Source organism: Anopheles cruzii, chromosome 2 (genome assembly GCF_943734635.1).
Source record: "Anopheles cruzii chromosome 2, idAnoCruzAS_RS32_06, whole genome shotgun sequence".
NCBI classification, from domain to species: Eukaryota; Metazoa; Arthropoda; class Insecta; order Diptera; family Culicidae; genus Anopheles; species Anopheles cruzii.
In genome coordinates this window covers 11442964-11467567 of record NC_069144.1, presented here as the reverse complement: position 1 = coordinate 11467567, position 24604 = coordinate 11442964, and the positions used below count along the sequence as shown (strand labels likewise).

The 24604-nt window shown below is 53.2% G+C and overlaps 2 protein-coding genes across 9 annotated transcripts; both read right to left on the bottom strand.

The window, feature by feature from the left end:
- Positions 1-1404: 1404 nt before the first annotated feature.
- Positions 1405-11220, bottom strand: LOC128268449 (calpain-A-like). 8 transcript variants are annotated; one of them, XM_053005549.1, is made up of 8 exons: positions 9939-10047; positions 8415-8507; positions 8181-8339; positions 4737-6266; positions 4511-4652; positions 3484-3714; positions 2178-2504; positions 1405-2088 (listed from the first exon to the last, which is right to left on the bottom strand). In XM_053005549.1, the coding sequence occupies exons 2-8, from the start codon at positions 8427-8429 to the stop codon at positions 2003-2005; spliced, it is 2490 nt and encodes an 829-aa protein (XP_052861509.1). In that variant the 5' UTR covers positions 8430-8507; positions 9939-10047; the 3' UTR covers positions 1405-2002. The 8 variants fall into 8 exon arrangements, with proteins under 8 accessions (XP_052861509.1, XP_052861506.1, XP_052861505.1 ...); XM_053005546.1 differs by having other exon boundaries at positions 4511-6266; positions 8415-8510; XM_053005545.1 differs by having other exon boundaries at positions 4511-6266.
- Positions 11221-15750: 4530 nt separating this feature from the next.
- LOC128278424 (tyrosine-protein kinase receptor-like) lies at positions 15751-23267 on the bottom strand. Its single transcript, XM_053017152.1, has 12 exons — positions 21999-23267; positions 21243-21939; positions 20847-21166; positions 19696-20050; positions 19463-19628; positions 19089-19386; positions 18418-19021; positions 18255-18353; positions 17979-18186; positions 17692-17907; positions 17553-17622; positions 15751-17487 (listed from the first exon to the last, which is right to left on the bottom strand). Exons 1-12 carry the CDS (start codon positions 23265-23267, stop codon positions 15751-15753), a joined length of 6039 nt encoding a protein of 2012 aa, XP_052873112.1.
- Between the last annotated feature and the right edge of the window lie 1337 nt (positions 23268-24604).

Here is a 24604-nt window from a genome sequence, read left to right as displayed (position 1 = left end):
TTTGTTATTATCGAATTAGCTTTCTTTAGATATGATAAAAATTCCTAAAAAGTTGACACTTTTTATTTTAAAAAAATTCAAGTTTCAAACTCAAATCACCTCGTCTACGCAACTCAACTCAATGTGTACTCTGATCATACCTTGAAATCATCGTAACCGCACTGGACGAAAGTTTTAAGCCTTAAACCAACTATTTATTGACCGACCCAATGCCCAGAATCGGATGAGCAGATGAGCGTCGCATGCAATCGATACGGACCGGATACCGGACAAGACTTTAAGAGGGACGAGAGCGGTGCCTTACAGGGCCGGTGCTTCTCCAGAGACCATCCCCCAGTCAGGACGGCATTTACGATGCACACCGCGTTAAGCATTAAAGTCATCTTCAAGGACAAAGGAGACCCAAAAAACATCCCAACCTTAATTAAAGACACTCCCGTTGGTGCTGGACGTGGTTGGGCCTGTGTTGAAGAGCAGAAAGAGGTTGAGTCATTGCCTCAAAAACTCTACTATTCTATCAACCGTGCCGACCTACTACACTTTAAGACAAACGGAGTATAGGCATAGGAATGTCACACGGCACCCAACGGCGAGACAAGCTGCCAGCGACGTCGTGCGACTGTCATAAATTAGAAACGGCGCGCGCGATACGCCTTTCTCTGCCCGGGTTTTTCTCGAGGTCATTCCGTTTTTCTCGTTTCGACGGGGAAAAGAGTCAAGTTCACGGAGGCGCGCTACTGTGTCTGTGGCGTGCGGTAGCCACACTTTTGGCGCCCGGCTGAATGAGTGTCTCCGTTTCGAAGTTCATAATGGGTCTGAGGGTCGCCGTACTGTCGAGCGCCGCACTGGTGTCTGGCACTGGGCACGAAATTGGCAATTCGATTCCGTGCAGCGCCAATCTTTGAAGTTTCTCCCAATAACGGCACGGCCCGTTCGGTAGAGAAAAGATTGTTTTCTTAGGTTTTACACAAACAGACGCGTTAACAAACATCTGGCACCGGAAAAGTGTGCGATCGGAGTCGCGGTCGTAAATTTGAACCCATCACTAACCGACCCCAACGGGGGGGTGTACCGTACCACGTGTACTATATTTAAAATACCGTCACCAGAAACACATTAAAACATGCTGGTTTGTTTCGGTCCCTGTCAATGTTGAACACATGTTCAGCTCAGCAGTACGTCCGCTACACAAAGAACCAAAGGGAAGAAATCGTTTTCTGCACTTTCTGCCGCCTGTGACGGTGCAACCTTGCCGAGGGAAATATCCTCCCTTTCGACCTTAGCCAACGGCTACCAGTCATAATGAAAATATTTACATCGAATAGGTAAACGAAAAGAATTCATCATCGGACCCATCGTAACGGTGCCATGGACGGTTTTTCGGAATATTGACAAAATAAACGGTAGCTACCGTATAAATACAATTTTATTATATCGTTTAAAATATCGATCTTCGATGATACGTTTAACACTTAAATAAAAGGCCCCGCTAGTGCGCCTTCAAAGACTTTAATGGATCGAAAATCGAATTATTACGCCGTAAATGGCTGAGGTGCGCGTGATCCAACGATTTGTTGTTTGTTAAAATATATCAATAAATAAAGAAGCCGCCAAAAATTTAGAAAAGTTCCTCAAATAATGTTTCTGTTTCTCGGCCAATCGAGGGGGGCAGCAAAGCCTCGGGATGTAGCTTGTTCCGTTTCGTAACTGGCACTAAGGAGTGGAATCTTTGATTCCGGCAAACAGAGGTGGATGTAAATTATGGTTAAGTAAATGGTTAACACCAATAGAGAACAATGGGGTGCCCCTTTGTCGCCCCTGAACTAATTACTAGTCAACACATGCGCGTGTATGTGTGATGGTGGGTATCCTTATAGCGATCGCATTACACAACACAATAATGAATGATCGATTATTTCGAGCGATTTCGAGAGGAGAGTGGAAAGCTTTTAATGTATAGAACGAAATGCGAGAGGAGTCCGGCCCGGACACTTGCGGCCGTCTAAGAATACAGTGTTTTCTCGACCCAATCGTCCATGGTGAACGTGGCCTGATTGGACCCATCGGTGTCTCGTTCGCGGAAGATTTCTGTTCAGTAAAGAAAGAACCAGCCGCAGGCAGAATACGCCAGAGTAAATATTGGATTGGTTGGCAATTGTAAAACTGTCCCCACTTACCGATCATGGTTTTAATCTTGACGGCACACATAATGAAGTCATCGAACGGGATCGTGCCACTGCGCGAACCGTACCGATGGACCAGCGCGTTCAGGATGCGATTGTTCAGATGGTAGCCGGCCGAGTTGAGTGCGTCGCGCAACTGGAACGCGCTCAGCCGCCCGGAACCTTGCGTATCGTACAGCTTGAAGACGGCCTTCCACTTGGCAATGTCGGTCAGCAGCTGCTGGAACTCGTCGAAACCGAGCTTACCCGTGTGGTCCACGTCCAACATGGCCACCATCGCACGGCAAACGTCTTTCGAGAAGCCTTCGGCCGAAATGTTATCTAAACGGGAAGAGAAAGCAAGGCAAGCGATTAGAAATGGCCATTACGCGACCGACGGAGGGACAGTGTACTAATGTGGAGGATAGGCAGACACTAGAGGGATCTTTCTAACGAAGAATCTTGAAGCACTCTCGGCGTTCCACTACACGATGCACGACCCAAAGACCTGTGAAAAGCTGCAAAGAAACTGATTAGGTGGAGCTGGGTTGCACATTACAACGAAAAAAAGGGAAACAACTCGAACTCTAGCCATTTATCCGGGAAACTAATAATGCCAATGGTTTGCAGTAACTCTACACAGAAATAGCTACTCAAAACCCGATAAAACCGATCGGTGTGGAAATGGAGGAAGCATCTGCAGGGTATAGGGCAATGAGTCGAAACGATTTTAACTGGCCGTGGTCTCTACAACGGGGTGCCAGGAACAACATTCAACTCAACCTCTACGCCATACCTGTCGTGTAAGAGCAGCGGCGTCAACGCAAACGGATGCTGTAAAATACCGCTGCGATGATCGTGTTTCATGTAAACGTAAAAGAATGTGTAAATGGACGAAATTATGCTTCGAATGCGTGTGTGCGTTGAGGGGCGATCGTTTTATGTCTTATGTTTAGTCAAAAAGTATATTTATGTTGTTTTTTAAGTGTTGCTTTAGTATTTGAAAGCTGCCTCAAACCCCCTGGTGTCGTTATTCAACATTAAAAACACATTTTTGGGCTTTGGACATTAGTGGTGATTGTGAATTATTTCATTACTTCGCCCTTATTCTTCTTCCCAAACAATAATAAGCTAACACGGAAACATTACAAAAAGCGTAGGTTCCACTCAGCAATCGCCACACAAAACGGACAAAAGCAAGTGCTCCGATCGCAAGAAAAAAAGCTTCCCCAACTGGGCCAGGACCAGGGCAGTGCCCCGACGTTGAACCGAAGGACACTTTATGAAGGAGCGTTACAAATACAAATGCGTTTACTCTCACCGTGCTGCGGCTGTGTCGGTACGATTTGGCTCTCCAAATTGGCCGGACGGTTGCCGTTGGTGTCCTCGCCGCCGCCGCCAAGCACTCCTTTGCAGCACATGTTCATCAGCATACCCAGCAGATCCTCGAGGCCACCCGGCGGGCCACCAGGACCACCCGGACCGTCCGCGTTCTGCGTCGATGCGTACGTCTGGCGGTTTAGTCCGTTCAGTGAAGACGTTTTCGGTAGATCTAAAAGCCCGACGAATGCAAGGCGGCGCAGTATACCGGGTGTCGTCGACGATAAGGTGGACATTTGGTAACGTATCAGGTTTGGTCATCGTGTTCCAACGTACAACAGGCACCCTCCCCCATTGAGTATTGTCGTGAACGGGGAAGTGAGGATGAGTTATGCGGTATATATATGATCGACATGATCATGATCGGACAGCACAGCGGGACGTTACGTTAATTTAAATGATACATCGATCAGAGAGAGAGAGAGAAAGAGAGTGTGTGTATGTTAATGGGAATTTGTGTCAAAACAGGGATCACATTCTGGGATCGTATTGATTTACATGAAGGTGACTAAACGGGAAATTACGAGGCCACAACATATTAGAAGACTAACTCTATAGAGAAAGAAACATTCCCAAACGTCTGTACAAAGTACTTAGTACACACTATGGTGAGTTGAACTAGGGCGAGTGTATGCGATCGTTAGATGATCGAACTTTCCATTCGATCAACAGATCATGCGCTTAACTTAATACACAAAGACGTAAAACAACAGATTTGGTCTTCCATTTCAGCCAATTTTGCACATCATTGTTTGCTTCACGAATGGCGATCGCCCTAAGAACGCTATCTCGCTTCATGCAAGAAGGGAAAAGTACCTTCCATCAAAGACGTCCTCGCGCGATCACCGCCGATCTTTTACAGCCTGAAAGTGTTACACCATTACACTACGGGGACTGGAGTTATACTAAAGCGGTAGTGACAAACGTAACCCATCGGTGCCATGGCCCAATCCGGAGGACACACTTACCGTCGCGGAAGGAGTGATCGAGAATGCGTTTCAGCTCGACCCAATCGACCTCACCGTCCTCGCCGGCCACATCCAGGAACAGACGTTCCATGGCTTGTCGCTGCGGGGACGGTTGGTGAAAGCCGGGGTCGTCCGGTGCAATCTGTAAAGGTACCCAAAAAGCAAAAATTAATTTCCTTCCTTTTCGCTGGTCTCCGAGGGCGTCCCTTCCAAACGCAACACTTACCCGATCATCGAGGTCGCCGACACCGACATGCTCATCGTTCTCCATCATACCGTTGGCCGTTTCGGAGAACACACGGATGATGAATTCGCCTTCCTCGTTCGGCTCGAAGGTGGACGGAACGATGACGTACGAGCCGGGCGGAAGCTTGAACCGGCAGCTAACTTCACGCAGATTGATAAAGGCCGGCGAGCGGGCGGCCGAGGCGTTGTACTTGAAAAAGTTCATCTTCAGCGGTTTCTGCGCCAGATCGCGGTCCGTTACGCGGTACACCGCGAAACCGATCGTCAGGCACTCGACGCCCATGTTTCGGCGCGATCGACGATTCTTTTGCAGCAGCGCAATGATCACGGTACAGTTACCCTCCGCATCGTCCTCGTCCGGGTCGTCCAGTCGCATCACGTACTGCGGATTGTGCCAGAAGGTATCGAGGTAGTTGCGGCACCCGCCCGCCGTACTGCCCATGGCCCATTCGCCCTCGAACATGGACATTTCCCAGCGTATCTTGCCACGGTTCAGCTGATCGTCGCTCAGCGAATCCGGACTCAAGTTGCAGATCTCCATTCGGTCGAAGTAGCGCGTAAAATCGCGGTACGACATCCAAAACTCGCCATCGTGATCAAAGTTTAGGCCCAGCTCCTCCTTCTGCGCGTCCGGGATGTAGCGCCACTCGGCGGACTTGTCACTCCACGGACCGTTCCACTCGGCCTCGTTACCCCACGGGTTGCGCAGCCGGATCAGTGGAATCCTTCCCGAGCGGCCCGGCGTCTCAATGTCCACGAGCTGAATCTTCGTGATGGAGTACGCGTGGCCTCGAATCAGACCCTCGGGTGTCTCCGCTTCCAGCACGTGCGGATCCGCCTCGATGCTGCAGCCAAACATCGAGTTACGCCTGAAGCCCTTCTCGATGATCTCGAACAAGTTCGGTGGCGTTTGGTCCTTCAGATCGTACATTTCCGCCACACCGCCGGTGAAATCTTCCATCGCTTCGCACGTCGTGCCACCGCGCAGGGACTCGTACGAACCGTGCAGCTTGGCGTACGCCTTCTCCAGCAGAGCGCTCCAGAACTCGTTTTGCTCCGACGAGCGCATGTAGATGAGCTGGCCACGGTACGTCGGCAGACGGTCGTCGATCACCACGTCCACCCACTTGCCGTACTGCCAGAAGCGGAAATGGAACACACCGGCATACTCGTCCTCGAAGCTGTTGTCCTCCGGCACGACGCGCAGGAACATCTTCTGATCCTGCGTCAGGTTGGCGCACGCGGCCAGCAGCCAGCAGTCGCCCAGCTCACCCTGCTGCACATCGAACCGCGAGAAGCCTTCGACGAAGAACTCGGGATTCTCGCAAATCTCGTGCGGACGCAGCCACTCGTAGTTCCGATCGGGTCGCTTCGAGTACAGCAGCGAGGAAGCGGTCGCCGGGAACTCGGGATCCTCGAACAGGGACCCGCTCTCGAGGCACTCGTGGCGAATCTGGTAAAAGTCCTGCACATCGGCACTGGATCGCGAGCCCACTGCACGTTCCCCAAGCTGTGGAATTGAAATAAGTTAAATTAATTGACCGAAGAACAGAGAAATTGACATTTTACGGATCGGAATCGGATAAAATCGACATTTTAAGCACCCGATCGGTGGAACGGCGAGGTGTTTGAGGCAATCGACGGCAGTGCACCGGACAATGGCCACGATGGGGCCGATGTCTCCGACAGTAGTGATGATGATGGTGAGTTCCGAGACGATGCAGCGCGTGGTTCGAAGACCGCAGCGGCACACCGGATACGGTGCGTCGCATTGTCCTGATTCTGGCAAACTGCCCACTATGGTAAGCAAACTTTTGTTGGGAAAGGCAACGACAGTACACCGGAATCCTTTCTTGGCTGAAGGCGAGACCCTTTTAGTGGCCCGCTGGGAGAGCTCCCGTGGCGCTACGAGAGCACTACAAACGTCACGCTGTTCCGGAAGCAACCCAAAATGCGATAAAAGCAATGGAACCTTGTGCATAGTTCCTCTCGTAAGGCGAACACGTTTCTTGTTCGAACATGGCCCTTTGGACTCACCTCATCGAACCAAACCTCTTTAAATCGATTGCGCCGGCGACGGCCTCGTAACCCGAGCCGGGGCAGCGCTTTCGACACATTGATAATGCGACTCTCGTCCCGGGACGATTTGGATCTTTTACGGTCCTTTGCCCTTTTGGCACCCGCTTCCGCCGGCATATCAAGACCCGTGTCCGGTGGGGGCACAACGGCACATTCCTGACGACTCACAAACCCTATTCGGCACCACTTTTGCTCCCCCGGATGGCTCATCTTTGGGGCACCACTGTTTTGTGAATCCGTTTTTAATTTCTCTCAGCCGATCCGTAAGGCGATAATTTATCGGCAGCCAGGAAGGAACTGAGGTCCCGATAGGGCCAAAGTTTGCCGCGAACCTCCGCGAAGAGGTGCGCGCAGAGAAACGGGGTCGCGTGATGGGTGCGCGCCAGCAAGCGGATGGGCTTTTAATCGTGTGTAACAATCGATGGCTGCCGCGAAGTCTTGGCTGCACTTCTTTTTGCATGACTTCTGGTGCACGGCGGACATGTCGGGGGCCGCCCCCTATCGGAAGTTTGCACCTCATTAATTACACTACCGATCGGGTTCGCAGGAACGGGGTCCTTAATTGATGCCTTTAATTAGCGAACGGGGAAATAATTCAAATAATAATTTGATTATCCTTATTAATGCCACATAATTGCAAACAAGGCATGAAGGCAATGGGTTAACAAATTATTGTTGTAAACATTATCGCCTTTGCTGTTAGCATTGCACGGGACTGTAATAGGTTTATTGCTATTTATGGGTCCTCCCTTCGGTTCCCTGTGGTCCCCCCGGCCGTTCGTACGCGGCCAGTGCAACTCAACTCATGCACCACAAACTTCTATTTTCTTCCGAAGGTTGTTCGTAACCGGGTTGCGACGGGTTACGCCAGCTGGTTGTTTGCAAACGTGCCCCACGCTCACTCGGAACCGAGGAACTTCGAATGCAGTAGAAAGGAATGCGTTTGAAGCAATGGTGGAATGTTGTGCCATGTTTGAATCGATCGTTTTGCAAAACATTGCTTCGCGGGGCGAGAGAAGTTACTAATTTGTGATAAATCGTCAGTCAACAATGCCAATCTACTCAATCACGGCGCAAGCAGCCCGACAACACAGTTCAGTCGGCCGGTCTCTCACCACTACTTGCAGCGTTCCGTGTTTATCATCAAGCGCCGTTTTGCGTGCGCGTGTCAGATCGTCGGATCGTGGACTTTTATGCGCCAATGAACCTGGCATTGAGAGACAACCAGAGTCCGATTCATGAGCGATCAACCTTGAACGGGAGTCACGCGGGGGATTATGCGTCCGCTTCGGTTGGATTCAATTTGTTCAGGCCATTGGGGGTCGCTACGGTCAGTCCCACTTACCACTTTCATGTTCTTAATGCTCGGCAGGAAGCGCTTGGTGTCGGATTCCTTTTTGACGAACATCTCGTTGATGACGCTTCCGATGTACTCCGTGGCGGCGCTGGTTATCGCTTGGCCGGCCGCATCGAACAACTGCCTACCAGCCCCACCGAGGAGGCCCTGAGTGAGTGAGAATTGAGTTAAATCGTGCCGCCCTTGTTTACTTTTTTTTGGGAACCACTTCGCTTTTTATACCTTTAACTCATCCATGGTCACAACCGGTTCTACTGAGGCGACGAGAGAACACTACACCACTCAGCTGTGGGCGACTCGCGATGCCGATATGCGCTGCTGGGAACGTTAATCAAAGGTTACTACGATACTCCCATTGCTTCGTGACGAGTGTGTGGAATGCATTTCAACTGACGTAGTGGAATGACAACAGGCGAAGCACCGAAGCCTACTTGGCAACACGCACGTGATTACACTCCGTCGGCTTATCATCGATCGCGTGCGGTTTCGGGCCACTTACGGCCGCCGTCTTCTCAAACAACCAACCTCTTGAAGTCTCAATCAACGCTCAAGTTGTCAAGTGTCGTGAGAGACCTTGTCGAGCCAATATTTATCTTATCAAACCCTCATATCAAATTAATCAAGTCAATAGCCATGTTGACCGTAATGTTTGATGTAATATCTATTGTTGATAAAATTGTAACATCCGAATTGCCCGGTATTTATGCTGATTACAAGCCATGATCGCGATTAGGTATGAGTAATCTCGCTCAGAAAGATAGTAATTATAGCTCATGACACCGCGTTCGCTTGAGTCATGCTTGGTAGTCCTCGCGTGAGAAAAAGGCGTGTAACTCCAGCAATTCCTGTGATTCACACAGAGAAAGAGAAATTAAAAATCGATCCGTAGGTGCGTAACTGCCCTACCCAACTTGTGGCGCCAAGTGTACGCCGAAAGAGACGAATTTTGACCTTCAACCCTGCCAAACATAATCCCCCCTCCCGGAATGACCCATTTCCGTAGTTGCCGAAAACCATTAACCGCGTAGAGCGTGTGCGTATCTAAGATTTTCGGCCACAGGCACAACCGACGGTCACACCAATACAACAGCGGTACAGATTCGTTTGTGCCGCCGCGGGAAGTTGGACCCCACTTCGTGACAACATTGGCGGAGATGTGTCTCCCTCGCTAAGATCGGGGTGACTATAAATAAATTCCACTCTTGAAAAATTCTAAAACGCACGCACTTCGGCCAGAGAAGTGTCCCTGAAACAACAAACGGGGCAAGAATCAGACCGGAGGGCTTCGACTATCCCGTATGTTAGATCATTGGCTCGATATAGCGTCCCGGAAGATAAACATTACATTACGCCAAACTGTTACAACCGTGTCCATCACGACGATGGGTTGTTGTGACAGTGATTTGTTTACATCAAACGCTTTCACCCGGTATGATAGTGTGTTGGTGAAAGCACACGCATATGTTTCGAGGAACGGATGGGAGTGTAGCGATTTATGACAACTCGCTGAAACCGTGCCAAATCGTCCGACCGCAACTATGCGGACCAACCAACCCGATGATGACATCATGTTTCGCAGGTGGGGGTATGTGCCTCGGGATAAGCCAGCAAATAACCCATAATTCAAGAGAACGTCATCACCGCAAGCACAGATAACCCGGTGCGGAAGGGATCCCGAACCGAGCGGCAGAATTCACCATTTAGAGCATTCACACACACGACACGTTACAGCAGCCTCGCTTTTACCTCAAATTCACCTCAAAGTACATAAAATTCACACACCGCACAGCGCAGAGAAAGAATCACTTCGAAGACGAACGATGAGTAAATCCGTTCTAGAGTGAAACCAACGACGACAACGGAGTGGAACTGTCAAACTGCTTGTTTTGGTCGCAACGCAAGGGTTGCTGAGGTAGGTTACGGTTGCGGCCGGGGAGTGGAGTGAGTGCAAGAGGCGCTCGCGACAGCAGAGCTGTGAGTGCCTGGGACACGTTCGCAAAGTACCACGTACCAAAACAAGCACATACTTCGAGACTTTAAATATTGCCGCCGAGGACACAATAACGTGCAAGTAAATCGGTAAAAGGCCAACAGAACGGTGTGAAACTCTTGAAGGAGGAGTGTTGACAATCATCAGCCACTTCTATTAATAGGCAATTCAACTGCAGAGCAATAACTTCATGGAAACACATTTATTTCATGTACCATTCGAAACACGGTTCTCGGTAGTGGGCCGTAAAATTTGCAAGACTCTCCGTAACGCTATAAATAGTTCAAGAAAGATCGTACTGTTTTCACTGGATGAAACCGCGCTGCTTGTTGGAGTCTCTTCGGCGGAACCACATGTCTGGTTTATATCCGTCCTTTTGCAGTTTTGCCAGGTGAACAGCGAGACTGTGACCTTCTTCAACCGCCATTTCTGGCAACCGGCAGAGACAACAAAGAGACACCATTCTTGACCCCAAAAATATGGGCTTACTTCTTTGCCCTTGTAAATCATTTGAGACTTTATCCGATTCCGATACAGAAAGTACGTTACACTGGTGCTTACCGGTGAGAACATTCCTTCCGAAATCGGCACAGCGATGGCCTGGAACGGGATCTCCGGGCAGGTCGGGGCCGGTTCTTGACCGCCCGAGGACACCCGGTCGTCTTGCAGCAGCGACTGTGGCACGGCTGGCGGCAAATTTGGCATTCCAAAACTGGACGGTTCCGGCCCGCTTCCGAAGGCCGCAAAACCCATCGTGGGATATGGAAGGTTTGCCGGTGGCGGATATCCGGCGCCGTCAGCGGACGATGGTAGCGGTGGCATTACGCCGGGCGAGAATCCGTACGAAAGTGACTGACCCGAGATGTTGGAGCCCGAGTCTCGGCTGAGGGTCGAGTAGCCCGACGATGAACCCGGGGACGGAACCGTCGGCCACTGTGAGGCGGGTGGTGACTGTGCGAACGCGGCGGGATTAATCCAACCCATCCCGTTTGCGTTCCAATTTTTCGGGTAGTAATAATTCTGATTGTAGTAAGCCATCGTGCGTGAGAGTTCGAGTAAAGTTTCCTTTTATGGGGCACGCGTACGACCGGACGATCAAGGTTGTCGCGCGTTCCGGCAACCTTCGCGTGGCGCGCGACCGAAGCACTACGAAAAATGTCAAACCGCGACGATAAACAACTTCGATACGAAGGCTCTCGAGATGCGAGACCGTGTGAGAGCGCACAAACCAATCGACACCTGGTTATTTGTCCACGAATCACCAATTTGCTAGAGGAAGATTGGTGCTTAACTTTCTCCCGTTTATCTCCGAAGCCCGGTATCAAGTACTTGCGCAATACTTTGTTTATGTTTTTCTTCTTGCTAATGTGTCGCCTCCCGCTTAGATGAATCACATTGGGGCGGGTACGTTAAGTGTGTTGGCAACTTTAGATTTGGCACTTTGCGTGACCGCGCGAAACCCGGACGAACGTTCGCGACCACTAAATATTGCAATTCGCGACGATACTGAGCACTCTCCGCGGTTCGCGTTGTTAAGTATATCTTCGCGTTGCAAACACTGTGGAGCCCGCTCGCAGAGTACACCGGTGAGTGCGGTTCGCTATGTGAGAGCCGTTCGAAAAACCCCGAACGAACGAAAATGGTCACGCCAAGGTTGTTAGTCACAAACTCGATCGGTGGCGGCGTTAGAGAAGCACGTGTGTGGTGGGGATGGGTTTTCTTCGTGTATGCAAATTTTATGTTGTCTTCCCCCCGCCCACTGACGCGTATTTACCGTTATCGCCCACGCTTAGAAAAACACGCAGATTCCACTCCGTCACTGGGCGTTTCGTTTGGAAACGGGTTTAGAAGCGCACGTGGCTTAGTCACACACTTCCGCGGGATACTCCCAAATTTCGCGTGACCGTGACCGAGCGACATTTACATTCAAACAACCAATTTTTCCACAGCACGACGGATGACCGATTTGAAGTACACTTGAACAAGCAAGGCAGAACATGTGTCCGAAGCTTGTTTTTGGTCGGCCACAATTGTTAACGGTCAATCAAGGGAGACTTAAAACCGAATTAGAAACACCAAAACATACTGTTTTATCATTATTTATTATTGGTATGGTTCAGTTATGCTGTAATGCTGGATGGGATTTCATGATTACGTGACATTCGTTTCTCCACTCGAACCTTTTCCCTTCCTTTACGGACCTTCCCATTACTGTGTGTAGCGGACTTAGCCCTTTTATGGAGCTTGTTCTCCTGGGGACTTGTTTTTCATTTCATTTGCACTTTTTTGTACATAAATATCAATAAATAGATAATATTTATCCTTTTTTCCTGTGGTTCGGCCCGGACTCCTTCATTCAACACTTCCAACACTAGGACAGTGATGGGTTCATTTGGGGGGTTTAATACTCTGGTTGGCCACCGATCACCGGAGCCCGAGGAAGGATTGTGGCCTCCTGGTCTCGTCGAACACGTGCGGAACTCGCGGAAGAAAGCTCTGAATCGAAGCCACCGGCCACCGTTGTTGCCCTGCTTCCGTTTTTATGTACACCAACACAGACACACAGATACACAGTAATTAAAGCATGGTTGACTTCCACTTGGATCTTAGGTTTTATTTTATTCCTTTTTTCGGTTTTTTTATTTGTAACATTTTCTATTCCCCGGCGGCCACACGAATTGCTGGCGCTGGGTTTGTTTGTTTTGTTTCACTTGTTCTGTCCTGTTCTGTTTGTTCTGTTTGCTGTGGTTTGTTTACACGAAAGGTTAATTTGATAATTTCTTACATTTAAATAGCCCGCTCGCTTTGCGTCGCTCCTCGTCGTCAATTCTCTGGTGCCGCCGCCGGATGGCGCGGATCTATCGTTTAGGATACCTTGTTTGTGTTCTCTGTGGTTGTTTTGTGTTTAGTTTAATGTGCCGCATTTACTGTCAACGATTTCAATACCAGAATTTTGGGTGCCCCCCATTTTTCCGTTTTTGAGTCTAAAAACGCCTCGCCTTGCCGGTTGGCTTTCACCTTTTATCGCCCCCCTTTTGGTTGTTCTTATGTGTGTAAAAAATATAAATATAGGTATGCTTTCATGTGTATATATATATTTGTTTTCTTATATTCTTACGCAGCACGCACCACGTGTGGTAATTTTTAATGTGTGTGTGTGTGTGTGTATTTCTTTACTCGTATTCGCATCCCTGTACCGGGAGTTTACTAATCCCTTCGTGAATCTCCCCCACCAGAGACTCCGTTCCGTTTTTCTTCGGTTTTTTTTTGTTTAATAATTATCAAAACATCACCACACACACACCCACTGACGCATGCATGCTCTCTGTAACTCATTCTTGTCTTCGCCCGGTCCCGGTGGCCCCGATTTGCCTTTAGAAGGTAACCCGGGGCGGGGGACCCGGAGAAACCGGAAAATCCGGTGTTCTTCTTCGATCGAATTTTATTTATACACACCAACCAACCGAAGTGAGAGAGATTTAGAACCGGCACTACTTCCTGGCCGCCTGGCCACACTTCTCAGGGCACAGGGCTACAAAGGGCCTGTGGCTGCTGCTGTTTCTGTGTGTATATAAGGGGGTATATATATATATATGTAGTATATTCATTTATGTATATGGCTTTATTTATAATGTGTACGTGTGTATATAACGCTGCTCAGTAGCTAGCTATCTCGAGTTCCCCCCGGGGGGGCTAACGGGGCTGTGGTTGGTAATACGAAAAAGCGTCCATTTCTAAAGCATTTTCAAAGACATCCAGTACGTTCCGTGGAGGTCACACCACGTGGCTCGACGGGTAAATATTAGTGGGGTCCTGGGGGTGTTCCTCCCAGTGCCACGCAGCTGCCGCGAAACGGGATACAAATCGGGTTTCACGGGGACACGCGGTAGTTGTAGTACTCTGGTGTCACACATCCACTGTAGCTGGGTTACTACGCCATAACACTAAACATACACATACACATACATACACTCACACAGATCCTGTGGCTGTGGGCTCAGGGCCCTCCGATTAGTATTAGTAGTAGTATTCATAGCAGTAGTAGTATTAGTAGTAGTAGTAATAATGGTTTAAGTGGTTTGTCTCTCTTTCTCTCTCTCTCTCATTCCGTTTTTTGCCGGACGCTGGCCAGCTTTAGAAAAGAGCTTCTACACACTCACCCACATACACCCTCTTCATAGCAGGCGCCTACGGCCTCAACTGAGCCCGCACTGAGAAGGACGCACACAGCACGGCGCGGCTCGAGGAGCCTCCGCGGCGGCGGCGGCAGCCACCGCCGCCCCGGGTCGCCGAGGTGTGCTTTACAAACTGATTATCCTGTACAATTCTATCAAAATCAATGCTCAATGGTCACACACAATGTGCGTTTAGTGTACAAAGGGTTTTTATGTTTTGTTTCGTTTCTTGTTTTGTTTCTTTTATCGCTTCTTTCGTTTTTTGGCATCAGAGAATTCATCTTACGCGGGCTGCTAGGGTCCCCGGGGGGTTGCGCCCTGCGATAGCGGTAATAAATGTGCCAACAGCTGTGTGTGTGTACCCTAGAAACATATTCAACCACTAGCTGGCGGATGAGTTTTGAACTCGCAGAATAACATCTGGCACACAAGCACGGCACACGGACACACTGCGCGGTCCGGATTTGCTCCCTGTAGGTCCTTTGACCACAACATACACACACACATCGTCGTCGTCGGGGGCATTCAATTGAATTTCAACATTGCTTAAATACTAAATCGCTTACTTCACCGACATTCGCCTAAGTCGCCTTCGCGCATTTTCACTAACCTGGTTCGCTTTTCACTCCGATCTCTCTCTCTGTTTCTCTCTCTTGCTTCCGTTCTCTTTTGGCACAATTTTGAAAGAATACTAATTTCCGTTGAACATCCTCTTCAGGAGTGAACCAAAAAAGCTTCAAACACCAATTGCGCAAATGATCACAACCTCATCAGTGCTTGCGGGTAATCGTAATGTCCTCGCCAGCGATTGAGCAAAATCGGAGCAACTCGCCTGGGGCGGGGCTGGTCATTATCGTTATCGGATCAAATTCTAAGGGAAAACACCCTGCGGTGAACACTAAAGCAACAAAACGTCTAAGCAAGCGGCGCGGGGAAATGCTTTCGAAAATGCAAAACAAAAATGCGTTTTTCCTTTCCATCAATGTCCTGTGTGTGTTGGCCGCACGCCAACACCGCTCTCGCTCCGTAACAGTGTGTGCGTAATATTGGATTCATCAACATCGAGTGCGGGGTTACTATACGCTGCCCTTCCCTGTGTCCGCCTCTGGAGTCCGCCTGCCGGAGCATCCGGGATCCGGGATCTCCGGCTTATTTACATGCCTTACTCCTGGTGGCGGGGGCTGGCGCGAGTGTCCGGTGTGCATATGCATTGTGTACGGGTATATGTATATATTTATATTGACTTTCGTTACGAAATACTTTGTCAAATTAGTGACCAATTGAATGTCCACCAATAATAATTTGTTTACGGTTTACGATTTGGTTGTTGTTTTTGTTCTGCCCCGGCTGTCATATCTGACAGTCGGAGTCTGTGTGTCTGCCGCTTATCCGCTTAACAGCTGATCTCCGAGTGGTTCTCCGGGCTGATGTACCGCTCGCTGAACGTCTGGATCGTGAAGGGCGCGGCCGTGCGCGACGGATCCTGCTGCTGGTGCGGAGCGACCACCCCAGAGCCACCCTTGTCGACTAGCCCGTTTGATCCGCCGGTGCCGTGGTGGTGCAGGTGATGCCCGTTCGTGCCCGGGTTCCCGGTGGTGGGGCCGTTGTTGTAGACCGCCCCGAGCCCTCCCATCTTGTCCAGCAGCGTCACCGCGTGGTCACCGTGGTTGTTGTTGTTATTGTTGTTGTTGTTGTGGTTACTGTGGTTACTGTGCGTGTGGCCATTTGCAGCACTGTGACTGTGGTGTCCGTTGCTGTTCCCGCCGTTCCCATTGACGGTCGGGCCGGGGGCCCCGGCGGTGGCAGCACTGTTCATCATGCGGATGTTGGCGTAGGACGTGCCACCGACGACGACGACATGGTTCTGTTGGGCGTGAAGCGCGGCCGGATCGAGCGTGATCGGAGGCGGAATGCTGCTGAGCAGTTTGGCCGTTTCGATTGGTGACTCGACCGGCACGATCGGTGGTGGACCACCGTGGCCGTTCGCGAGCGGCCCGTTGGTGATGGCGGAGGGCTCGACGGTGATCGGGTTGCCGAACGAAATCGGCGGCTGAATGGCGGTCGGAGTCTGCTGGGGAGTGTCGAGCGAAATCAGCTTGTCGGCCACCTCCGGCAGTGGTGGAGGGATCTGTGTGCTAGCCATCGGCCCCGGTTCGGGGCCCGCTTCCGGCAACGGTGGCGGAAGCGCCACACTCGCCGGGCACACCTGACCGCCGGGCGGGTGCTTGCGGATGAAGGACGTTTCCCAGCAGGTCGGCCCGGTGTCGGCGGGTGCCCCCAACGCCAGCGCCACCTGGGGAGGCACCTGAGGACAGCCTCCAACGCCACCGCCATGGTTTCCGGACATCACGCTGCCGTTCAGTAGCCGGGGTGACGCGTTCTTCGGTGGCGTGCAGGTTATAAGCGTGTCTGGGATCGTGACCCCGGTCGCTTCGCTGAGCAGCCGCTCGGCAACCGAGCGGGGCCCGGGCAGCGGGATCAGGTAGTCAGACGAGTTTGGCACCTGGAGGCAGAAGTCGTCGTTACCGGGCGGCCGCATGATCGTCGTATCGCGCTCGTTCGACGGTGGCCGGAAGAAGCTCGGCAGCGGCGCATTCATCACCTCCGGGTCCTGGGTGCAGGTTGTGAGGCGCTCGAGTAGATTCGAGAACGAGGGCCGCTCCTCGGGCGTCGGATTCCAGCAGTCGGCCATGATGCGGTACACGGCGATCGGGCAGCCCTGCGGCGCATCCAGCCGTCCGCCGCCCGTCACCAGCTGCATCACGTCCCGGTTCGGAAGTCCCGTGTACGGCATCAACCCTAGGCTGAACACCTCCCACAGGAGCACCCCGAACGACCAGACGTCCGTCTTCGAGGTGAAGATACCGTCCAGGAACGCTTCCGGTGGCATCCACTTGATCGGCAGCATCGCCTTGCCGCCCTTGCGATAGTAATCGGACCGGTAGATGTCGCGCGCCATCCCAAAGTCGGCGATCTTGACCACCCGGCCGGGGCCCTTGCTGCTGAGCAAACAGTTGCGGGCCGCAATGTCCCGGTGAATAAACCGCTTGCTCTCCATGTACCGGCAGCCCTTGGCCACGTCCAGCGCGCAGAAGATCAGATCCTTCATCGTCAGCGGCGATGGACGTTCCTGCGGGGCGCGAAAAGCGTAAGTAACGTGTGACCACTCTTTTTGCGGACCGCCTCATTACTTACTGGTTTATTGCGGCCTTCGCGGAGGAAGTTCTTCAGATCACCACCGGCCAGCAGCTCCAGGACGATGAACCTGCGGGGACCAGCGGAAGCATTAGAGGATGAGAACACCGGACCGGATCTCACTCTCTCTGAGTCTTACCTTGGGTGTCGATCGAAGCAGACGCCGATCAGGTGCACGATGTTCGGGTGATTGAACTTGGCCATGATGGCCGCCTCCATCAGGAAGTCCGACTCCGCCTGCCCGGTGGACATCTCCGGGAGCGTTTTCACCGCCACCGGCATCTCGACCGCATCACCGTCCCGGTGCCGGTAGAGCCCCTGGTACACCTCGCCGAAGGCACCCTGCCCGAGCGCTCTGGAAAGTGGGAAAATGTCGTCCGGTAAGAGGCCGAAGGACTGGCTGGCTGACTGGCTGGGTTAACTTACTTGACCAAACGCAAACTCTCCCGGGCGACTTGCGGCAGGCTCTTCACGTCCACGTTGCCGTTCAGGATGCCATCACAACCATAGTTCGGATTGAAGTTGGTCAGCGCCGAGTCGTCGGCCGTGCTGCGCAGCCGGCTCAGCTGCAGATCCTGCTCCAGGAGCATCTTGTGGCGCAGCGCCGCCTGGCGCTTACGCTGGTAACGATTATCTATCGGAAGCGGATTAGGCTCGGATTAGTCGGAGGAAGGCCAGGGGGACTTCAGGGTGGTCACTTACATAGTATTAAAATAAGACTCGCGAGGGCGGCACAGAGCACGAGCACAACAACGACAAAGAACATGATTAGGTACTTCATTTCCACGGTTTCCGTGGGCACTGCGGGAAGAGGAAGAAGAAGGTGGTTAGCGAAGGTCAGACGCAAAACGCTGTGGTCACGTACATTCACACGCAGTATAGTTGTCCGGCTTGAGGGTCCAGCCATCGGGGCAGATGCAACCGACCGTGGCCCGGTACTCGTCGAGCGCCACGCACCGATAGTCGCACCCGCAGCCCTGGATGGCGGGGATGATCAGCACTGCCCCGTGGCCACCGTTGGCCCCGCCATACTCCATCGACAGCTCGGGCACGTTCCGCTTGGAGGCCAGAAACGACGAGCCGCCCTCACCGTTGGTGGAGTTGATCATCGTATCGCCCCCGGCGTATCCTCCGCCGCCACCGCCGGTATCGCAACCACCACCACCGCCACCGAACCCGCCCTGGCCGTGAGTCCCGCGGGGCGTGTAGCATGGCAAGCCACCGCGGCCACCCTCCAGCAGTGAGGCCCCGTACCGAGGGTCCAGGCCCATGTCGGCCTGAGCTCGCCATCCACCGCCGGGACCGGCCCGGCGCGTCCCCAAATCACCGTGGGCCGAACCCGATACGTCCTTCTTCTGCAACAGATACCGTTTCCCGTGCTGCACGTCCTCGTCCAGGTAGCGGCCAACGCCCAGTCCACCGCCACCGCCGGCAACCAGCAGCGGAACCGCCGTGTTGGCCGAGTTGAGCTGCCAGAGGAAAGACGGTTAGAACCTGGGTAGATGCCGTAGACCACGCCGCGCGCACTGGACTTACCAGAAAGACGTAAGTGCCGCCGCCGCCACCGCCGGCGCCCTCCTCGATGATCGTGTTCTTCACCTGCTGCGTCTTCGAGTGCATCGGCCACGTGTCGACGGCGAGCGCCTTGTTGCGCAGTTCGCACGACTCGTCCCGGTAGCCCATCGACTTGATGCACGCGTGCTCCCCGCTCTGCCCGACCAGGATGTAGATCTCCTCGTCCTTGTGCAGCTCCAGCACGCTCAGCACCATCGCGCCCCGGGACGAGCCCACTCCGCCCGATCCTAGACCGCCGCCAGCGCCCTTCGCAATGATGCTGCAAGCACGAGCAGAACAAGAAGAAAAAGTCGGTCGAGTGTCACGAAAGTCATCCCCTCGATATCCCCACTTACGTGTAGTAGCCCTCGTTGGGCACCTTCCATGCCTGGATGCCCTTAAAAGGATGGCTGTCGATGACGTGGACGGCACTAAACGCCTCGGTGTTGTTGTACGACCCGAGGCAGTCGGAGGGTGTCGGACCTTGCTGCCCCTTCGCACCGCAGGTGCTGAGCTCCAGGTCTGCAATCGGATAAAGGGGTAGGATCAGTCGGCGGACTGCGGATCAAATCGTCCGATGTCTGCTTACATGATTTCCCGGCAAAATCCTTGTGCGGCTGCTTGTGGCCGCCTATCCGGGGGTCCCAGTAGTTGTAGCCCTGCAGGTACTCGGCCGGCACGTTCAGCCCGAAGCACTCGGGGCTGAGCGAGAAGTCGTCGATCGCGACGTCGGAGAAGATGCGCATGCCCATGCGCGCCTCGAACTGCAGATAGTACTTGGTGGTGATGTTCGGCAGCACTACCTCGATCCGGATCCACTCCTCGCCGAGGTTCTTCGAGCTCCACCATAGGGTCGTGGTGAAGTTCTCCTTCTCCCGGATCTCCACGCTCGACAGGTTGATGCTGCCCGCGTTCATCCCGTACTGGTGGACGTAGAAGCGGACCTGCAAGTGGAAAGCGAAATAGCGATGGTGAGCAATTTGCTTTAGTCAATCATTCAAACAAAAAAAACCTTTCTACAGTTCTCAGCTATTACTTTGGTCCAGATTGCTTTGATTAACTTAGCTAATATTGTTAAATTGAGTGAGGTCTTTTCACCTACTTCAAGATCCATGAGTAGCCACAATGGTTCTCAATGGTTGGCTAGTCTGGACAGCGAAGTTAATAGCTTAAAACCTTGCTTTCATCATCCACGAGGTACTGCATGACTTCTTCTGGCTTGTGGATTGCTGCACTATAATGTTGATTTCGACCTCATATAGCAGAAAAGTTCAACTCCTCACAGCGATAGTGGAGTTATACCAAAAATTCATCACTTCAGAGGAACTTTTCTCACAATAACGGATGTTTCAAAACATTCCAATAGTAAAATAATTCTTCTTTTGAATTGGCCTTCGTTAGGTGCGGAATTTCGTTGAAAACATGGCCAGATGTAACAATCTACAGACTGTCTAGAATGAGGAAAAGAGTTCTTTACCTTACGCTCAAATTTTGGGCGAATATTTTAGGTGGATTCTAAAGGGTTTATGGAACTTTTATCAACTCATTTTGGTGTTGATTTCGAAGTCGGAGTTTGATTTGATGATGTTAATTTTGGAATCGGACCAAGTTGGTGTGAAAACCTGAAAACTTCAAGCTTCCAACTGCAACTAAACTTGTTTTCACGGTGCGGCGCAACGGCACCTATGGCCACAAATGGCCGCACCAGTCTACGAGATTAAACCCTCGAGCCCCACTCACCACGCACGAGTTCCGGTACGGCGAGCTGGCATTGGTGTGCACCAAGGGCGGCGGGTTGAAGACGACACTGTTCATGATGGCGTTGCTGGCCAGCCCAACCAGCGACTTCTTCTCGCTGTCGTTCGCGTGCTGGTTCATGTTGACGAACATATAGTACCCGGTGACGTTCGGGTTCTCGTGCGTATGATCCATCTCCGGGCCCGTCTTCTCCGTCGGTGTTGGGCCCGAGTGGCGCGCCCAGGACAGAATCACGTTGCCGTAGTTCTGCCAGCCGCACCATCCCGTCTCGAAGTCACACCGACCCCCGAACGGTATCTTGTCTGGAACGCGAGAGAGAGAATTGGGCAGAACCATAAGCCAGGTGGTTGGCCCACGGACAAAGGATGTCGCACTTACCGCAGTTCAGCGACTCATCTTCGCCCTCGTCACAGTCGACCGTAATGTCGCAGATCTTGGGCGTTTTGATGCAAACCGGCACCCGGCTGGCCGTGCACTGGACCTGCGAGTAGCTGCAGTTGTTGGTGCTGACCGAGTCCGGGAAGCAGTTCACCATGCGCAGGTTGTCGATGCTGACGTGGCCCCGCGACTGACCACCGAGCTTGTTCGGGACGACCTCGAACAGCACCTTGAAGTCCTTCGAGATCCGATCGATCCGGAACGTGTTGAGCTGCCAACGGCGCAGATCGTTGCCCATGATCTCGGCCGGCACCCAGCTCGACTCCTGTCCCGCGCCGGTCGTCTCGATCACAATCCGGATGCTGCCGTGGTGCATGGCGCTCTGGTGCGTAAACACCGACAGGTAGCAGTGCTCGCGCGTCGCCCCAAACACCGGCGACGTGAGGATGTGCGGCTGGCTGTCTTGCGTCAGGCGCAGATGCAGAAAGTGGCCAGCGGCACTGTGCGCCGGGTCGGCCCCCGGGCCCGGCATCAGCCCGGTCCGGTTCGACTCGGTCAGATTGACGCCCGACACTACCTGGAACCCTTGCTGGTCAGTCTCATCCCACGTCCACGCGCACTCCGTCTCAAAGTTGCACTTCATGCCGAGCGCTTCGTCCATGTCCGACGGCTGCTCCGGTACCGAGTTGCCGTAGCGCTGCCAAAGCCAGAGATTTAGACCAGTTAGACCCAGTACTATGGACACAGCATCTTCACACAACTTACCTCCTCGTTGTACTTGGCGCGCAGCGTCCGGAACGGATCGTCCCCTTGCCGACTGTACGTGGAGCCCCCGGACGGGTAGTATCCGGGCGATTGCATCACCACGCCGAGCCCCCGGCCCGCGTCCGTGCCCCCGCCGTGCTGGCCCGGACCGGTCTGGTGGGTCGTGCTGGCGGCGGCACTCACCCCAGCACCGGGCCGCTCGCCCGGTGGTGGTGGAGGCGGCGGAGGATGCTTCCGGCCGCGCTGGTGCGTGGTGGATCCGAACGAAATCGGCTCGCTGCCAGAGTCGAGCCCGTTCATGTTGGTCTGGGAGGTTTTCTTCTGCAGCGCCAGCTGCAGCTCGTTGATGGCCGACTTCTTGCGGCCCCGGGGCCGAGCCGGATTGAAGCGGCCCCGGTTTTGCGGTTCCGTCGTCTTGGCCACCCCTTGCGCGGCCGACGGCGTCAGGATGCCGCGGTTCTGCGGGTCCGTCGTCAGCGAACCCTCCGGCACGACGAGCGCCGTATTGAAGCGTCCCCGGTTCGCCGGCTCCAGGTTCGTCTTCCCTCCGGCCGCAGCCGCACCCTGTGGTAGGGCGGCCGGATCGAACCGGACCCGGTTCTGCGGGTCGACTGCCTTCGAACCGCCCTGCCCGGGCGAGGCTGGCGTCGGGAAGTACGGGTTGATCAGCCGATTGCTGGACTGCCGCGAACCGATCGGACCGCCATCGTTGCCCCCGTTCCGCATCGCCCCGGCATTCACCTCGTTCGGAAGGTGTTGGTGGTGGTAGTGGCCACCCGGTTCGCCACCATGGTAGTGGTGGTGGTGTTCCAAGTCGTGCTCGTCTTCGTGGTCCTCCACGTCCGAACTGTCGTACTCGAACGAGTCGTCCAGCAACGGAGGCAGCGAGCCACCATGGGGCGGTACCTCGGTTGTGGTGGTGGTGGTGGTGGTCGTGGTGGTGCTCGTCGTCAGCACCGGATGGGCGTTGATGACGCCGGACGAGTTGTGTGCCGCGCCGAACGTCGAGTTGCCCAGCGGGCGCTGAGCGTGCACCGATTCCAGGTGCAGGATGGCCACCACGGCCAGCGTCGCCGCCGTTAGCAGATTCACCGGACGCAAGATGCCCGGCAGGGACAACTTCCGCCGGGTGCTGCTACTACTACTGCTCCTACTACTACTACTACTACTACTGCAGCCAGTCCGGCTGTGATCCATCGTCTGCGGAGTGATCAGCAGCCGATCGCCTTTCGTATCGGTTTTCCCCAACGGCCCATTCATGGCTTGCATTCTGTGCGTGTCTCTCTCTCTCTCTCTCTTGCTCTGTGTGTTTTGATCCTGAGATCCTGAGTTGTCAGGCTCGGCGGGGCCTTCGTTTCACTGCGCCGTCCGGAGTCTGGTGGTGCTAGTGTGATAAACAACGGATCCACGTTTCCTGCTCATTTTCGCGCGCTCTCTCTCTCTCTCTCGCGCGCGCGCTCGGACCGGAAGCTAGCCAAAAACACCCGCCCAAGTGAGATGCTGCTCCGGGAGCGACAGTCGGCGACCTTGCTTCGGGCTCTGGTGCTGCAGCCACCAACTCGAGAGCGCAGCAATGGCCGCTCTAGTGGGCCGCTCTACTTGGCTCCTACGATTGTACTCGATGTTGCTGCTGTTGCTGTTGGTGTTACGTTCTACTTCATTATCCTGCTCGCCACTAGTAGCAGCGTGATGCATTTTCGGTTCCGGAACGCACTCGAACGAACCGCCGCTCAATACTGGCCAGAGTTACGAAACGGTCCCCTACACACACACACGCACACACACTGCACGGCGGTACGAGATTTTTCTACGACGGAATAACGATGCGTGCATAACAATTGGGGGGCCTCTACACATGCACCACCACTCTGTGGTTCGAGCACTTCGAGATCCGTTGCGATGACGGCTGCTCGAACGTTGCTCACACTTCGCCACAAATCTGATCACTCGAGTGTGGACACTTTTTTCCCCCCGGAACGGGATGCTAATTAGTCGCCTCGATTTGTCTCTTCACACACAAACACGGACAGGCGCGTGCGGCGTCGCCTTTCAAACACCTTCCTTTTCACAGGTTGCAAAACAGACTCCTCAGGCTCAGTTCGGAGACACCATTTTCACTAGCAAATTCACTTTCTGCACACATTCACAGCACAGTTGCTTATCAAATTTCCTTCACCAGCGCTCTGGAGCGAAGATTGGGCCCCGTCAAGTCCCGAGGCCCCATTTCGGAGCCTGCTGCTGCTGCTGCTGCTGGATGCTGCTGGACACGATGCTGTGGGACCACGATGCTCCGGGTGGGCAGCCGCCGACCCACCGACAGCCGACACATCTTGTGGCGAGGGTGCTTGCTCACTCAGACTTCCGCTAACACTAGCGGGGGCGATATTCAAAATCAAAAATCTCAACAAAATCACTTTGGTTGATGCTGTGAGCACGTAATCACTCCCACAGCACGGCGGTTGCAATGTCAACACGTCATCAGCGGTCGGCAGCACTCGCAACACCGTGGTTTTCCGTGGCAAAACTTCCTCTCAAAACGTGGTCCAATTTTAAACCCCGGTCGCTGTTGGATTTGGAACCCCGTACATCCGCGGCGG

What these genes read in the sequence shown, in the direction of transcription:
- LOC128278424 (XM_053017152.1), bottom strand. Translation starts at nt 23,267, where the DNA reads ATGAATGGGCCGTTGGGGAAAACCGATACGAAAGGCGATCGGCTGCTG. An exon ending in GAGAGTTTGCGTTTGGTCAA is followed by an intron (nt 17,908 to 17,978) that starts GTAAGTTAACCC and finishes CCCACTTTCCAG; the next exon opens with AGCGCTCGGGCAGGGTGCCT. An exon ending in TGCTTCGATCGACACCCAAG is followed by an intron (nt 17,623 to 17,691) that starts GTAAGACTCAGA and finishes TGGTCCCCGCAG; the next exon opens with GTTCATCGTCCTGGAGCTGC.
- LOC128268449 (XM_053005542.1), bottom strand. Translation starts at nt 11,220, where the DNA reads ATGGCTTACTACAATCAGAATTATTACTACCCGAAAAATTGGAACGCA. An exon ending in CGATCACTCCTTCCGCGACG is followed by an intron (nt 3,715 to 4,510) that starts GTAAGTGTGTCC and finishes TCGGGCTTTTAG; the next exon opens with ATCTACCGAAAACGTCTTCA. An exon ending in ACCGACACAGCCGCAGCACG is followed by an intron (nt 2,505 to 3,483) that starts GTGAGAGTAAAC and finishes CTTCCCGTTTAG; the next exon opens with ATAACATTTCGGCCGAAGGC.